Source organism: Cherax quadricarinatus, chromosome 15, assembly GCF_038502225.1.
Source record: "Cherax quadricarinatus isolate ZL_2023a chromosome 15, ASM3850222v1, whole genome shotgun sequence".
Lineage (NCBI taxonomy): Eukaryota > Metazoa > Arthropoda > Malacostraca > Decapoda > Parastacidae > Cherax > Cherax quadricarinatus.
The window spans coordinates 35,210,703-35,229,473 of record NC_091306.1 but is presented as its reverse complement, the minus strand read 5'-3'; the positions used below and the strand labels follow the sequence as shown (position 1 = coordinate 35,229,473).

The following is an 18,771-nucleotide window of genomic DNA, read 5'->3' as shown; positions in this document are numbered from 1 at the left end:
ACCTTACTCAAACTCCAGCAGCATATCAAATCCCTAAAACAACTTGTCTCCACCTGCCAAGATCTCACATGCTTACTCATACATCTGCTTGATGCTCAGGTCCCTAATGAATAAATACACCAGCTACTCCAAAACTATATCTCCGAATGTTTTTAACATCTTAGTCTTAAGGTTAATCCTATCTGTCCCAGCTGCTTTACCTCCTTTCATTCTACCCATTGCCTCATGCATTTTCCCCACATTCACCACTGATCCTTCCTAACTTCTTCCAGATATTATTCCTTTATACTCAGGCATATCACCACCTCCCTTTCATCATCAACAATTAACAAGTCCTGAAAATACTCTCAGCATCTGTCCAATATCTCCTTCTCCCCATCCTACATCTCCTCTCTTTAATTTTTAAAAGGCAAGTCCCTTTCCCCAGAAATGCTCTGCATTCTCTTTTTCTCTCCATATACCCTGCCCTCCACGTATCATTTTTATAATGTAAAAACTGTAGCATACTAACTTTTTTCTCCCTTGTTACCTTCCTTACCTCATCATTTCTATCCCTGCCTACACCCACCCTTCTATAACCAGAAACTTCTGCTGTTCATTATAGCATAATAATATACAATAACATTTGGTATGTAGAAAAAGGAAAAGTCTATACCATAATAAGAGGGGACAATTTATATAAAAAATTCATAACACCAATTGACGGAATACTGTGATGGCCTTTGTTACAAGTTACCTACTTATGCATATTTACAACAATGTTACAGTGCTCAGTAGCACTATGCTATATTATTCTTATTATGAGCAAATCATTGTATAAATGCAAGGTTCTCCTAATTAGTGAGGTTAGGATTACACAGGGGCACAAGAATGATTTCCCTGAGACCCTTTGATATAAATACTCATACTGGACCTCAGGAAATGTTAAACAAGCCAGATAGCAAAGTTTAAATTTATTTTATTTTTCTTAAAAAATGCACGAATTCATAGCTTTTAATTTATTTTTGGGAGCCTTTGATTATAAGAGCTTCTCTTCATTTATAAGGTATCTTGTTGAGAATCACAATGAACAAGCTTCAATTTGAGGCCCCTCTTTATTTTGTATTAACCATAGAATAGTCAGTACTTTTCACTCTGTCCAGGATACTTACTAAGTCAGTGCTCCTTGCTGCAGCTGAATGTAACAAGTTGGTGTTTCTTACTGCAGCTTAAATATACACTGCCTATGATGCACTGTACTTTAGTCCTTCTTCCTGGATATCTTAACTGTCTTAACACACTAAGGGCTACATCATATATAAATTAATTCTAGTTATTCATAAAAGAATACACATGTTTAAAAAGAGAGAAAATTACCACACTGCTTGTTATACTAACACTTTAAAACCTCTCCTATAACCCCACTTGGGCTGCAACTTGACACAACCAAAAACTGAATTGTTAAACACATTTCCATCTTCCATATATAATACAGTATTTTCCTTCTGATGTTTATTTACTCTAATTACATTCTACATGTAAAATACACCTTCACTTTTCTCCATTAATAACCAAATTTTGCACAACAAGTGCAGAAGTTCAGGCACATTACTAGTGGGATAGTTATATCATTGTATGAAATTATGGAAATAACTTGAGTCACAGTGCACTTTAATATAACATCTGAAGCATTTTAAGAATAATCTACTTGCACCAATATACATTAAATCAAAGTTCATCCAATATAGACTACGACACACAGCCTTTTAATGTCCTGTATTGTAGATTAGCCAAGTTGTCAGCTGAAAAGGATCATAACCAAGTTAAAACTGAATTTTGTTTTTAAATGTTGTATGTTAAGATTTACTTTCAGTGAGAGGTACAATGATCAGTCAGCTTGTGAATGATATTGAGAAAATGAGTGAACAATTGGTAATGAAAGTTATAAAGTACTGTAAATATGTAGAGTAGTTAAATTGTGCATGTTTTTAGTGTATACAGAGTACATCTGCAGAAAGTTCATATGGTAGCTGCTTCTTTCATAGTACAGTACATATTTTGAAATTCTTTGTAGAATAAATATCTTGTACAAATTTGCAAGTGAACAAGACATCAGATATACCAATAAAAATCTTTCACTTTTGAAACTGAGGCTTCATTTATACAATTATCACTTGGTGATATATTTTATATATTATAAGCAGTATCTAGGTAAGAACCGTTATGGTATATGACAAAAAAAATTCTCATGAAAGGTCTGTCATTAGCAATTTTTCACTTTACTGTAACAGAAATATAAAAAAGGGAATGGATTGTTGCAAATACTGTACAGTATTTATATTACATGTAGATCATTACAAACAGCATTAATAGCATTAATTAATTGAGTACAATGAGACTGTCAATTGAAAGACAATTCCAAGGTGCAGCATGTTATATAAGAATATAAAGTGAAGGAAACATGAGACAACAGGTGTAGTGCACACGAACAACCTTCACTTGCCAGTCACTCAGCTTAGCTTATACACAACATAATTACATATTACATAATACTTTCATACATTTTGTGTGGTTGATAATTATTCAATGAAAACTATGCAATAAAAATTTATGCATCATTCAATTTTCACACTTTATTTGATATCCAGTTATTCAAAATTAGCCTTCATATTTTTAAGATTCATTTTTCTTTTTTTCTTTTTTTGTAAATTTACTTTACATGTAAGATAAAGCACATTATAAATACACTTCAGTAGAGTGTAAATTATAAATGGTGAGATATTTTGTAATTCCTGGCTGCTTAAAATACATTGCATAATTAGTGACTTTCTCTTGTGCCTACTAATGCTTTATTACATGTAAACCACATTATTTATGTTGCATAAAGAAATGAAAATTGTAAAATTTTATACTGTAACAATATTAAAACTGATAACTTGTTTTAATGTACTGTACAGTGGTACCTCAGGATACAAACAGCTCAAAACTCGAACAATTATGTAAGTGTATTTATGTAAGTGCTTTTTGTAAGTGTATTTTTGGGGGTCTGAAATGAATTAATCTAATATACATTATTCCTTATGGGAACAAATTCGTTTGGTATTGGCACTCGAACAGCCTTCTGGAATGAATTAAGTTCGTATCCTGAGGTACCACTGTACATTATTAATTAATGGTAGCAGGTAGGTTAGCGCTGATGAGTCACAAAAGCACTGTTCAGCAAGATGTAGGCAGCAGGTAGGTTATTATCAACAATCCATGAAAGCAACTCTAAACAAGGTGCAAGTATGATCAGAGACAGTTCTTCCTTAGTTACAAATACTAACGGCTGTGTTCTCTGGGCACACATGGTCACTTGCATTTGGTAGTTTATGATACTCTTAAACTTAGCATTAATTTTCAGCTTCATTTATTTATTTTATTATGCAGATCTGAACCTTATCCTCTCAACATATATGGGCATTTCTTGTACTGTAAAAGAAAAGCTACCACATCACTGCAGTAGCCATACCATCATAAAACCTTCTTTGGTATATATTGTAAAAATGTAATTGTCAAACTGTACTTGGAGGTATTTAATTTCTAATGTAAGTAGAAGTAAATGTACTGTAACTTAAATATATGTGAATGTTCTGTATTGTATACTAACATTAAAAATTATGACATTAGTAGTTAAGAATAAGGAAAGTTACTGATTTTGAATAAGACATTTTCATAGCAGAATACTTTGCAGTACACTAAATGTTCTTTAATGCAACTTCTGACTAGTTAAGCTTTCCAACTTTTATTAATGACTCTTAACTGGATACAATAACAAGCATCCAACCATGGACAATGTCAAGTGTGTCAACTACGAATGAAATATATTTTTGTATTTTGGTTTTATAATACAGTAATGACTGTAATGATATACATTTTTTTTCCAAACAAACCAGCCATATCCCACCAAGGCAGGGTGAGCTAAAAAACGAAAAGTGAAAGTTTTTCTTTTTTAAATTTAGTAATTTATACAGGAGAAGGGGTTACTAGCCTCTTGCTCCCATATGCATAATATAGGTGTTATATATTTTGGCCTGGGAATGGTAAAAAAATGGGACTCTGAGAGGCATCTTAAACACATTTATAGTATAATGTAAATAGTATTGCATACTAATAATAGACTGTGTCAATTATCCAACAGTACTTTGGGTCCCATAATAGTTAAATAATGAAACCTATACTATGTTACAAAGTGCTCTTAATTTCTACTGACATTCACAAAATTTATATCATGCAAATGAACAATGATAAGTTACTCTTCCATTTATAAAATAAACCTTAATTTTGAGTTAGAGTATGAGATGTTGACACAGATGATTTAAATAAAATATCTCACTGGCACTTTATATTTCATTCCTCATGTTAAACATATTTATTTGCAAGGAACCTTGACTGTAAGTGCAGCTGGTTTTATACAATTCATTAATAATGCAGTGTTCTGTGTAAACACTTACACTTTAATTTATTGTATTCTGGATGCATCTAGGCTTTGTAGTGAATTTTATAAATATTTATTTCATAACCATTATACTTTAGTTTTCAACAAGCAAAAGTTGTATATATACTTCACCTTTGTAAATACAGTCTTGCACACCTATAGTGTTGCCAAGTAGATTCTCTTGCTCTATGCTGCACTTTTTTTCCTCTTCCTCTCAAATATTGTCACATATTAGTGGTATACTTCCCTACACTGATGTCTCTGCGCTCACAATGGAATTTTTCTTGTGGTGTCGAGGTCCTTCAATCTGCAGAGAAAAGAATGAGTTAATTTGTCAAACATTTTAGACTTAAAAATATAGTACTGTATTTGTTGCAGATAGAAGAAAAATGTCTTATCACCAAAACAGGTAATTAACCACAAATATAAAATGAAGAGAATGCTGGTAAATGAAAGAAACTTTGCTTAAAGAAAAAGCAGCTTGTACTAAATAATATGAAGACAGATGAAGGATGTGGTTAGATTTCCTCAGTTGGAGTAGCAATATGAGAGCACAATATAGCTGCAGTAAATATAACTAAATGGTTCATACACAGCTACACTAGCTAGCCCCAGCAAAGGTGCAAACCAAACACAGGGCAGACAAACCAAACACAAGGCAGACAAACCAGAGTACAAAGAGATCAGTTGAACAATCACATTACATAGTTCTTAAATGATAAAAATTTCATGTACATATCATAAATATAGAAATATTGTATACTTAGTTGGCATTAAAAGCAGTAAACACATACATCAGAAATGAATAATTGGTTGTGCTGTACTGTACAGTAGATGTTAGTATAACAGCAGATGCAGACATATTTCTAGCATGATGGGGAGATATGTGTATTGTGATAACCAGATTTACATATGAATGTTTTTTGTTACTGTTCAGTTTAGTTCTGGGAAAAAATACTATAAATCTGAATGATGCAGCACTGTGGCATCTCAGGCTTGATGAACACACTTGTTGTAAATGACACCCTCATAGAGGTTTAAACTGCTAGTGAATCATCTGTATCTCTTAAATTAATTTTACATTTGTATAGTAATTTATTGCTACAATACACTGTAATATAATTCCATAATTTGGAATTATAACAAGGAATGAATTTCATTATACAGTAGAATCCCCGTATCCATTGATTCAGTATCTGTGGTTTCAATTATCCACGGTTTTCTGTAACCTAACAATACCTCTTAATTTTGCATAATAACAGCCCCAAAGCACAAAAGTAGAAAAGTTGGCAATTCTTCAAAGCCTAAGAGAAGCCGTGAAGTGCTTCCCATCAGTGAAAAAGTGATAATTCTCCACTTATTGTGCATAACTGATCAATTAAACTTTATAATAGGTATGTATAGGACTAATATATAAGGTTTGCTACTATCCACGGTTTTGGTATCCACGGCACATGCTTGGAACATATCCCCCACAGATACAGGGATCCTACTGTACTGTAAATATACTAAGACATATAGACAGACAGACAGACACACACACACACACACACACACACACACACACACACACACACACAAACAAACAAACAAAAAAAACACACACACACACACACACGACCACTGAAGATGCAGGGCCAGGAACTATGAATCAACCCCTGCAACCAAAAATAGGTGAGTTTACACACACACACACACACACACATGTAGTGGAGGAAGGATCCATTCATAGCTTTAAGCAGAGGCATGATAAAGCTCATGGTGCATGGAGAGTGACCTATTAGCGGCCAGTGAAGAGGCGGGGCCAGAAGCTATGAATCGACCCCTGTAACCACAACTAGGAGAGTAAAACTAGGTGAGTACACACACACACACACACACACACACACACACACACACACACACACACACACACACACACACACACACACACACACACACATACACACACATACACACACACACACACACACACACACACACACACACACACACACACATGCACACACAGGGGCCAGGAGCTGAGTCTCGACCCCTGCAACCACAATTAGGTGAGTACACACACACACATGCACACACACACACACATGCATACACACATGCACACACACACACACACATGCACACACACACACACATGCACACACACACACACATGCACACACACACACACATGCACACACACACACACACACACACACACACACACACACACACACACACACACACACACACACACACACACACACACACACACACACACACACACACACACACACACACACACACACACACACACACACACACACACACACACACACATACACACACACACAGTGCTATTTTTGGTATATGTGAACGACATGACGGAAGGGTTAGACTCAGAAGTGTCCCTGTTTGCAGATGATGTGAAGTTAATGAGGAGAATTAAATCTGATGAGGACCAGGCAGAACTTCAAAGAGACCTGGACAGACTGGACACCTGGTCCAGCAAATGGCTTCTCGAATTTAATCCTGCCAAATGCAAAGTCATGAAGATGGGGGAGGGGCACAGAAGACCACAGACAGAGTATAGGCTAGGTGGCCAAAGACTGCAAACCTCACTCAAGGAGAAAGATCTTGGGGTGAGTATAACACCGAGCATGTCTCCGGAAGCACACATCAATCAGATAACTGCTGCAGCATATGGGCGCCTGGCAAACCTGAGAACAGCATTCCGATACCTTAATAAGGAATCATTCAAGACACTGTACACTGTGTATGTCAGGCCCGTACTGGAGTATGCAGCACCTGTTTGGAACCCGCACTTGATAAAGCACGTCAAGAAACTAGAGAAAGTACAAAGGTTTGCGACAAGGTTAGTTCCAGAGCTAAGGGGAATGTCCTATGAGGAAAGATTAAGGGAAATCGGCCTGACCACACTGGAGGACAGGAGGGTCAGGGGAGACATGATAACGACATATAAAATACTGCGTGGAATAGACAAGGTGGACAAAGACAGGATGTTCCAGGGAGGGGACACAGAAACAAGAGGCCACAATTGGAAGTTGAAGACACAAATGAGTCAGAGAGATAGTAGGAAGTATTTCTTCAGTCATAGAGTTGTAAGGCAGTGGAATAGCCTAGAAAATGACGTAGTGGAGGCAGGAACCATACACAGTTTTAAGACGAGGTTTGATAAAGCTCATGGAGCGGGGAGAGAGAGGGCCTAGTAGCAACCGGTGAAGAGGCAGGGCCAGGAGCTAGGACTCGACCCCTGCAACCACAAATAGGTGAGTACAAATAGGTGAGTACACACACACACACACACACACACACACACACACACACACGCACACATGCACACATGAACGCATGCACACACAATTATAATAAAAAAAAACACTAAACCTACCCACAAGATTAGTGCAAAAGCTTCGAGGAGCAGGTAGGAATAGCAGCAATGGATCAGAGAATACCTGACAGGAAAGAAACAATGAGTGATGGTACATGATGAGGTATCAAACTGGGTGCCTTTGACAGATGGGGTTCCATAAGGGTCGGTTCTAGGACCGGTGCTGTTTCTGGTATACGTATATGAATGATATGATGGAAGGAATAGATTCAGAGGTATCCCTATTTTCAAACAACGTGAAGCTAATGTGGAGAATTCAAGTGGATGAGGATCAGGTAGGAATACAGAGGGATCTGAACAGGCTACAAGACTGGTCCAGAAACTGGCTCCTGGAGTTTAACCCCACCAAGTGCAAAGCCATGAAGATTGGGGAAGGTCAAAGAAGACTGCACACAGAGTACATGCTAAGGGACCAAAAGACTGCAAACCTTGCTCAAGGAAAAGATCTTGTGCTCTGTATGATACTCACCCCATCTGAGGTGCACATCAGCCAAATAACTGCTTCAGCATATGGGCACCTGGCAAACCTAAGAATAGCATTTTGATGCCTGATTAAGGAATCATTTAAGACTCTGTACACTGTGCATGTTAGGCCCCTTTTGGAGTATGCAGCACCAGTATGGAACCTACACCTGGTCAAGCACTTAAAGAAATTAGAGACAGTGCAAAGGTTTACAACAAGACTAGTCCTGGAGCTAAGGGGTATGTCCTATGGGGAGAGGTCAAGGGAAATCAACCTGACAAAATCGGAGGACAGGAGGGATAGAGGATACATGATAACATATAAAATACTGAGAGGAATCGGTAAGGTGGATAGGTACAGGATGTTTCAGAGAGGGAACACAACAGCAAAGGATCACAACTGGAAGCTGAAAAATCAGATGAGTCACAGGGATGTTAGGAAGTATTTTTTCAGTTAGAGTTGTCAGGAAGTGGAACAATCTGGAATGTAATGGAGGATTTCAACCAAAAGGAGATAAACTTGGAAAATCTGGAGCCACATGGGGAACCAGAGATGTGGACAGCCAAGATGCTGGAGGCAGTGCTGGAAAGTTTTATGTACCAACATGTTAGGGACACAACCAGAGAGAGAGAGAGGAGACAATGACCCAGCAAGGCTGAACCCCATATTCACCTTGAACAGTTCAGACATAGGGAAATAACACCCGAAACTCCCCTCAGTGCTAGCAGTCACATGGTCCTGAGTTTTTAATACATAGTAGAGTTAACAATAAAGACTGAGGCAGCACATGAAGGACTGGAGAAGCCAAACTTCAAAAAGGGGGACTACACATGTATGAGGCAATTCCTGCATTAGGTGCAGTGGGTAAAAAAGATAGAGGGAAAAACATTAAACAAAATGATGGAACATATGACTGCAAAGTGCAGGGAGGCAGAGAAATTTATGCCAAGAAGCAACAGAAACAGTAGGAAGACCAGAGTGAGTCCATGGTTTACCCAGAGGTGTGGCGAGGCCAAAGTCAAGTGTACTAGAGCATGGAAAGAGTATAGAAGGTAAAGGACTCAGGAAAACAGAGAGTTGAGCTGAAGAGCCAGAAATGAATATGCATGTATAAGGAGAGAAGCCCAATGACAACAGAAGAATGACAGCTTCAAAAGTCAAATCTGACCCAAAGTTGTTATACAGCCACATCAGGAAGAGATCGACAGTCAAGGACCAGGTAATCAGGCTGAGGAAGGAAGGAGGAGAGCAAACAGGAAGAATTGTGAGGAGCTCAGAGCAAGATTCAGGGGGACATTCACAATGGAGACAGAGAGGCATTTGCTAAGTGAAGTAGATACCTTGAAGGCAGTAGGCCCAGATAACATCTCTCTGTGGGTCCTGAGTGAGCAGATGCACTGTGTGTGCCACTAACAACACTCTTCAATAAATATACTGAAACAGGGCAACTGCCTGAGGTATGGAAAACAGCAAACCTAGTCTCAGTTTTCAGGAAGAGACAGATAGGTAGCACTAAACTCGCTTCACACATCGAGGGTCCAGGTTCAATTCCCAGTAAGGGTGGAAACATTGAGTGTGTTTCCTTACACCAGTTGTCCACATTCACCCATCATTAAAAATGGGTACCTGGGTGTTAGTCGACTGGTGTGGGTCACATTCTGGGACAAAATATACCTAATTTGGCCAAAATGCTCTGCATAACAAGCAGCTATGCCTGTATACCTTGTACATGTACTTGTAGAAATAAAGATGTTATTATTATTATATTATAAGAAAGGAAGAGGCTCATTCAAGACAACCAACATGGCTTCAGGGAAGGAAAATCCTGCATCATAAGCCTACTGGAGTTCTACAGTAAGGTAACAGAAGTAAGACAGGAAAGAGAGGGATGGGTAGACTGCATCTTCTTGAACTGTAAGAAGGCTTTCAATACAGTGCCACACAAGAGACTGGTTGAAAAGCTAGAGAAGCATGCAGGAACAGTAGGGAAAGTACTGCAGTGGATCAGGGAATGCCTGACAGAAAGGAAATAACATGTGATGGCATGTGATGAGGTATAGTGGGTGCAAGTGTTGAGTGGGTTTTCACAAGGGTCAGTCCTAGGTATAGTGCTGTTTCTAGTATGTGTGAATGACATGACAGAAGGGATAGATTCAGAGGTGCTCCTGTTTGCAGACAATGTGAAGCTAATGAGGAGAATACAAGTGAATGAGGATCAGGTAAGCCTACAAGGAGATCTGGACAAGCTGGAAGCTTGGTCCAATAAATAGCAAGTGCAAAGTCATGAGGTTTGGAGAAGGACAATGAAGACTGCAGATGGAGTACAGCCTAGGAGGTCAAAGACTGCAAAACTCACTCAAGGAAAAAAATCTTGGGGTGAGCATTATACTGAGCACATCTGAGGCACACATCTACCAAATAAATGCTGTAGCATATGGGCACCTGGTAAACCTATATGCCTAGGCATGCTGCCCAAAGTGTCTAGATATGATAGTGGCCTTCTTTGCTTCATTGTAATTAATATTTTATAATATATAAACCACACACTGTAAGCTTTACAAGGAAATAAGCATTTTCATTTTAAAAATAGAGTTTCGACATCTAAGTAATTAGTCATTTAAAACATTGCACACTGTGTACATTAGACTCATACTGAAGCCTGCAGCACCAGTATGGAACACACACCTGGTCAAACACAAAAAAAAATTAGAGAAAGTGCAAAGGTTTGTAATAAGATTAGTCCCGGAGCAAAGAGGTATGCCCTACGAGGTTAAGGAAAATTGACCTGGCACTGTAGGACAGGAGGGATGGGGGGACATGATAACAACATATAAAATACTGAGAGGAGTTGACAAGGTGGATAGGGACAGAATATTTCAAAGATGGGACACAGCAACAAGGAGTCACAGCCGGAAGTTGAAAACTCAGATGAGTCACAGGGATGTTAGGAAGTATTTCTTCAGTTATAGAGTTGTCCGGAAGTGGAACACTCTGGAGAGTGTTGTAATGAAGGCAGAATCAATACAGAGCTTTAAGAAGAGGTGCAATAAAGCTCATGGAGCAGAAAGAGAATGGACCTAGTAGTGACTAGCAAAGAGACAGGGCCAGGAACTGAGTCTCGACCCCTGCAACCACAATTAGGTGAGTACACACACACACACACACACACACACACGAGTCATGGTACGTAATGATGTATCACAGTGGGCACCTGTGACGAGCGGGGTCCCACAGGGGTCGGTCCTAGGACCAGTGCTATTTTTGGTATATGTGAACGACATGACGGAAGGGTTAGACTCAGAAGTGTCCCTGTTTGCAGATGATGTGAAGTTAATGAGGAGAATTAAATCTGATGAGGACCAGGCAGAACTTCAAAGAGACCTGGACAGACTGGACACCTGGTCCAGCAAATGGCTTCTCGAATTTAATCCTGCCAAATGCAAAGTCATGAAGATAGGGGAAGGGCACAGAAGACCACAGACAGAGTATAGGCTAGGTGGCCAAAGACTGCAAACCTCACTCAAGGAGAAAGATCTTGGGGTGAGTATAACACCGAGCATGTCTCCGGAAGCACACATCAATCAGATAACTGCTGCAGCATATGGGCGCCTGGCAAACCTGAGAACAGCATTCCGACACCTTAGTAAGGAATCATTCAAGACACTGTACACCGTGTATGTCAGGCCCATACTGGAGTATGCAGCACCTGTTTGGAACCCGCACTTGATAAAGCACGTCAAGAAACTAGAGAAAGTACAAAGGTTTGCAACAAGGTTAGTTCCAGAGCTAAGGGGAATGTCCTATGAAGAAAGATTAAGGGAAATCGGCCTGACGACACTGGAGGACAGGAGGGTCAGGGGAGACATGATAACGACATATAAAATACTGCGTGGAATAGACAAGGTGGACAAGGACAGGATGTTCCAGGGAGGGGACACAGAAACAAGAGGCCACAATTGGAAGTTGAAGACACAAATGAGTCAGAGAGAAAGTAGGAAGTATTTCTTCAGTCATAGAGTTGTAAGGCAGTGGAATAGCCTAGAAAATGACGTAGTGGAGGCAGGAACCATACACAGTTTTAAGACGAGGTTTGATAAAGCTCATGGAGCGGGGAGAGAGAGGGCCTAGTAGCAACCGGTGAAGAGGCGGGGCCAGGAGCTAGGACTCGACCCCTGCAACCACAAATAGGTGAGTACAAATAGGTGAGTACACACACACACAGAGAGGAGCTATGACTCGACCCCTGCAACTACAGGTGAGTACAACTAGTACAACTAGGTGAGTACACACACATACACTCACACACACACACACACACACACACACACACTTTAACCACAAGGAGATCGATTGGGAGAACTTGGACCCACATGGGGGCCAAGATACATGGAGGGCTAAGATGATGGAGGTGGTACTGGAAAACTTCATGTGCCAACACGTAAGGGACACTACAAGAGAGAGAGGAGAGGATGAACCAGCAAGGCTGGACTTAGTATTCACCTTGAGTAGTGCAGATATCGAGGACATCACATATGAAAGACCCCTTGGGGCCAGTGACCATGTGGTTTTAAGCTTCGAATACACAGTAGAGCTACAAGTGGAGGGAGAAGCAGGAAGGCCAGGATGAATGAAGCCAAACTACAAGAAAGGGGACTACACAGGAATGAGGAACTACCTGAACGGGGTTCAGTGGGACAGAGAACTGGCAGGGAAGCCAGTTAATGAGATGATGGAATATGTAGCAACAAAATGCAAGGAGGCTGAGGAGAGGTTTGTACCCAAGGGTAACAGGATTAATGAAAAAGCCAGGATGAGCCCATGGTTTACCCAAAGGTGCAGGGAGGCAAAAACCAAGTGTGCTAGGGAATGGAAGAAATATAGAAGGCAAAGGACCCAGGAGAATAAGGAGAACAGTCGTAGAGCCAGAAACGAATATGCACAGATAAGAAGGGAGGCCCAAAGACAATATGAAAATGACATAGCAGCGAAAGCCAAATCTGACCCGAAACTGTTGTACAGCCACATCAGGAGGAAAACAACAGTCAAGGACCAGGTAATCAGGCTAAGGAAGGAAGGAGGAGAGACAACAAGAAATGACCGTGAAGTATGTGAAGAACTCAACAAGAGATTCAAAGAAGTGTTCACAGAGGAGACAGAAGGGACTACAGAAAGACGGAGAGGTGGGGCACACCACCAAGTGCTGGACACAGTGCACACAACCGAGGAAGAAGTGAAGAGGCTTCTGAGTGAGCTAGATACCTCAAAGGCAATGGGGCCAGATAACATCTCCCCATGGGTATTGAGAGAGGGAGCAGAGGCGCTATGTGTACCCCTAACAACAATATTCAATACATCTATCGAAACAGGGAGATTGCCTGAGGCATGGAAGACAGCAAATGTAGTCCCAGTCTTTAAAAAAGGAGACAGACATGAAGCATTAAACTACAGACCAGTGTCACTGACATGTATAGTATGCAAAATCATGGAGAAGATTATCAGGAGAAGAGTGGTGGAACACCTAGAAAGGAATGATCTCATCAACAGCAGCCAACATGGTTTCAGGGACGGGAAATCCTGTGTCACAAACCTACTGGAGTTCTATGACATGGTGACAGCAGTAAGACAAGAGAGAGAGGGGTGGGTGGATTGCATTTTCTTGGACTGCAAGAAGGCGTTTGACACAGTTCCACACGAGAGATTGGTGCAAAAACTGGAGGACCAAGCAGGGATAACAGGGAAGGCACTACAATGGATCAGGGAATACTTGTCAGGAAGACAGCAGCGAGTCATGGTACGTGGCGAGGTGTCAGAGTGGGCACCTGTGACCAGCGGGGTCCCGCAGGGGTCAGTCCTAGGACCAGTGCTGTTTCTGGTATTTGTGAACGACATGACGGAAGGAATAGACTCTGAGGTGTCCCTGTTTGCAGATGACGTGAAGTTGATGAGAAGAATTCACTCGATCGAAGACCAGGCAGAACTACAAAGGGATCTGGACAGGCTGCAGACCTGGTCCAGCAATTGGCTCCTGGAGTTCAATCCCACCAAGTGCAAAGTCATGAAGATTGGGGAAGGGCAAAGAAGGCTGCAGACGGAGTACAGTCTAGGGGGTCAGAGACTACAAACCTCACTCAAGGAAAAAGATCTTGGGGTGAGTATAACACCAGGCACATCTCCTGAAGCGCACATCAACCAAATAACTGCTGCAACATATGGGCGCCTAGCAAACCTCAGAACAGCATTCTGATATCTTAATAAGGAATCATTCAGGACCCTGTACACCGTGTATGTTAGGCCCATATTGGAGTATGCGGCACCAGTTTGGAACCCACACCTAGCCAAGCACGTGAAGAAACTAGAGAAAGTGCAAAGGTTTGCAACAAGACTAGTCCCAGAGCTAAGAGGTATGTCCTACGAGGAGAGGTTAAGGGAAATCAACCTGACGACACTGGAGGACAGGAGAGATAGGGGGGACATGATAACGACATACAAAATACTGAGAGGAATTGACAAGGTGGACAAAGACAGGATGTTCCAGAGATTGGACACAGTAACAAGGGGACACAGTTGGAAGCTGAAGACACAGATGAATCACAGGGATGTTAGGAAGTATTTCTTCAGCCACAGAGTAGTCAGTAAGTGGAATAGTTTGGGAAGCGATGTAGTGGAGGCAGGATCCATACATAGCTTTAAGCAGAGGTATGATAAAGCTCACGGCTCAGGGAGAGTGACCTAGTAGCGATCAGTGAAGAGGCGGGGCCAGGAGCTCGGACTCGACCCCCGCAACCTCAACTAGGTGAGTACAACTAGGTGAGTACACACACACACACACACACACATGGTTTCAGGGACGGGAAATCCTGTGTCACAAACCTACTGGAGTTCTATGACATGGTGACAGAAGTAAGACAAGAGAGAAAGGAGTGGGTGGATTGCATTTTCTTGGACTGCAAGAAGGCGTTTGACACAGTTCCACACAAGAGATTAGCGCAAAAACTGGAGGACCAAGCAGGGATAACAGGGAAGGCACTACAATGGATCAGGGAATACTTGTCAGGAAGACAGCAGCGAGTCATGGTACATGGTGAGGTGTCAGAGTGGGCACCTGTGACCAGTGGGGTCCCACAGGGGTCAGTCCTAGGACTGTTTCTGGTATTTGTGAATGACATGATGGAAGGAATAGACTCCGAAGTGTCCCTGTTTGCAGATGACATGAAGCTGATGAGAAGTATTCATCCGATCGAAGACCAGGCAGAACTACAAAGGGATCTGGACAGGCTGCAGACTTGGTCCAGCAATTGGCTCCTGGAGTTCAACCCCACCAAGTGCAAAGTCATGAAGACTGGGGAAGGGCAAAGAAGACCACAGACTGAGTACAGTCTAGGGGGCCAGAGACTACAAACCTCACTCATGGAAAAAGATCTTGGATGTGCCATCTGAAGCGCACATCAACCAAATAACTGCTGCAGCATATGGGCACCTAGCAAACCTCAGAACAGCATTCCGACATCTTAATAAGGAATCGTTCCGGACCCTGTACACCATGTACGTTAGGCCCATATTGGAGTATGCAGCAGCAGTTTGGAACCCACACCTAGCCAAGCATGTAAAGAAACTAGAGAAAGTGCAAAGGTTTGCAACAAGACTAGTTCCAGAGCTAAGAGGTATGCCCTACGAGGAGAGGTTAAGGGAAATCAACCTGATGACACTGGAGGACAGGAGAGATAGGGGGGACATGATAACGACATACAAAATACTGAGAGGAATTGACAAAGTGGACAAAGACAGGATGTTCCAGAGACTGGACACAGCAACACGGGGACACAGTTGGAAGTTGAAGACACAGATGAATCACAGGGATGTTAGGAAGTATTTCTTCAGGCACAGAGTAGTCAGGAAGTGGAAAAGTTTGGGAAGCGATGTAGTGGAGGCAGGATCCACACATAGCTTTAAGCAGAGGTATAATAAAGCTCATGGTTCAGGGAGAGTGACCTAGTAGTGACCAGTGAAGAGGCGGGGCCAGGAGCTTGGACTCGACCCCTGCAACCTCAACTAGGTGAGTGGAGTACACACACACACACACAAACACACTAACACACTAAAACACACACACACACACACACACACACACACACACACACACACACACACACACACACACACACACACACAAGCATGTCAAGAAATTAGAGAAAGTACAAAGGTTTGCAACAAGGTTAGTTCCGGAGCTCAGGGGAATGCCCTACGAAGAAAGGTTGAGGAAAATTGGCCTTACGAAACTGGATGACAGGAGGGTCAGGTGAGACATGATGATGCCATACAAAATACTGTGTGGATTAGACAAGGTGGACAGAGACAAGATGTTCCAGAGAGGGGACACAGAAACAAGGGGTTACACTTGGAAGTTGAAGACTCAGATGAGTCAAAGGGATGTTAGGAAGTATTTCTTCAGTCATAGAGTAGTCAGGAGGTGGAATAGTCTAGCAAGTGATGTAGTGGAGGCAGGAACCATACATAGCTTTAAGATGAAGTATGATAAAGCTCATGGAGCAGGTAGAAAGAGGACCTAGTAGCAACCAGCGAAGATGCGGAGCCAGGAGTTTCGACCCCTCCAACCATAATTAGGTGAGTACACACACACACTTATGCACACACATGCACACATGCACATACACACACATGCACACACACACACACACACACACACACACACACACACACACACACATGACGTAGTGGAGGCAGGAACCATACACAGTTTTAAGACGAGGTTTGATAAAGCTCATGGAGCGGGGAGAGAGAGGGTCTAGTAGCAACCGGTGAAGAGGCGGGGCCAGGAGCTAGGACTCGACCCCTGCAACCACAAATAGGTGAGTACAAATAGGTGAGTACACACACACACACACACACACACACACACACACACACACACACACACACACACACGCACACACAATTGGAAGCTGAAGACTCAGACGAGTCAGAGCGATGTTAGGTAGTATTTCTTCAGTCATAGACTCGTCAGGAAGTGGAATAGCCTAGCAAGTGATGTAGTGGAGGCAGGAACCATACATAGCTTTAAGCCGAGGTATGACAAAGCTCTGGAAGCAGAGAGAGAGAGGACCTAGTAGCAATCAGTGAAGAGGCAGGGCCAGGAGCTGAGTCTTGATCCCTGCAACCACAATTAGGTGAGTACAATTAGGTGAGTACACACACGCACAGTAACTTCCTTTCTCAAAGAGAGAGACACACACACACACACACACACACACACACACACAAATGGGTAACCCAAGAGGGCAGAGACCCAGGGGTCTGGAGGTCGAACCCGGGAGGGAGGAACCTTGGAGGGAAGACTGGGAGGTAGAGCTCACAAAAATGGAGGAAGAGTGGGGAAGGAAGCTAGCTGAGCTTGACAGGGTAATGGAGGAGAGGATAGCTGAAGAGAGCAGGAAGTGGGGACTACAAGTCTTAGCAACGGAAGATAAGATAAAGTGCTTAGAAGAGGAGCTAAAAGACCTGAAACAGAATAGAGAGACAAATGACAGCACAGGAATGACATCAGGGACTTCTATACCAGTCACAGACGAGGGGGCTGTAGGGATTCAGGAAAAGATGAGTACAGGAAGACCATTCGTGAAGCCTGCAGTCAATGCAGGAGACAAGACTTACGTAGAGACTCTAACAGTCAACTACAGTGGCAGGGAACAGCTGAGCAGAGAAGACAGTCCACTGAGCATAGGGGTGCAGCAAGGGCTGGGGTTGAAGGCAGGAACGTCTCAATGGAAGGAGATAAAACACCTCAGAGGACGCAAAGAGAGACACAGTGGGAGGAGGAGAGGGACAGGTCAATGTTCGTCTATGAGCTCCAAGAAGTTGAAGGGGAACCTATGATGAAAGAATCCAGGGGGAGAAGCAAGCGATCGAAGGTATCTTGAAAGCAATAGGAGAGGGAGACATGACCCAGGTGGCAAATTTTCGGAGATTGGGTGGTTTGCACGCAGAAGGAGACGGCCTGTCAAAGTAGTCTTCAAGGCAGAATCAGCTCGAACCAGGGTCCTGCAGGAGAAAGCACGACTGAGGGACAATTCAGAGTACCAGAGCGTGTACCTCAATCATGACAGAACACAGGAAGAAAGGACGACACTGAGAGAGAGGGTACAAAAACGAAAGGAGGAACAGGAGGCATTGATGAGGATGAGCAGAACCCAGACTCAGGTGGAAGGACAAATACACCCTACAGAGACACCCACAGAAGGACCCCAACCACAACAACCCTGAAGCAACTGAACAACCTCAACCAAAACCCACACACTGTTCCCTATGCCCCCACCCCCCACCACAAACCCTACCTCTACAGCAGCCCTATTGGCCACTCTGCCCCCATTCCCCCCACCACAAACCCCACCCACACTGTGAAAACCCCAATGCAGCTGAACAATCTCAACCAACACCCACACA

At 42.3% G+C, this 18,771-nt stretch overlaps 1 protein-coding gene across 11 annotated transcripts in view; it reads right to left on the bottom strand.

The window, feature by feature from the left end:
* Nucleotides 1-660: 660 nt before the first annotated feature.
* Nucleotides 661-18,771, bottom strand: part of LOC128692052 (Na[+]-driven anion exchanger 1) — a 369,866-nt gene continuing 351,755 nt past the window's right edge. For 10 of the 11 annotated variants that reach the window (XM_070085266.1, XM_070085273.1, XM_070085270.1 and 7 more), the window contains 2 exons: nucleotides 4,589-4,763; nucleotides 661-1,781 (listed from right to left, as the gene is read on the bottom strand). In XM_070085266.1, the coding sequence (XP_069941367.1) occupies nucleotides 4,704-4,763 (60 nt within the window). In that variant the 3' untranslated portion in view covers nucleotides 661-1,781; nucleotides 4,589-4,703. Of the gene's footprint in view, nucleotides 4,764-18,771 lie in introns of all 11 variants that reach the window. The other variant, XM_070085267.1, reaches the window with a different exon arrangement.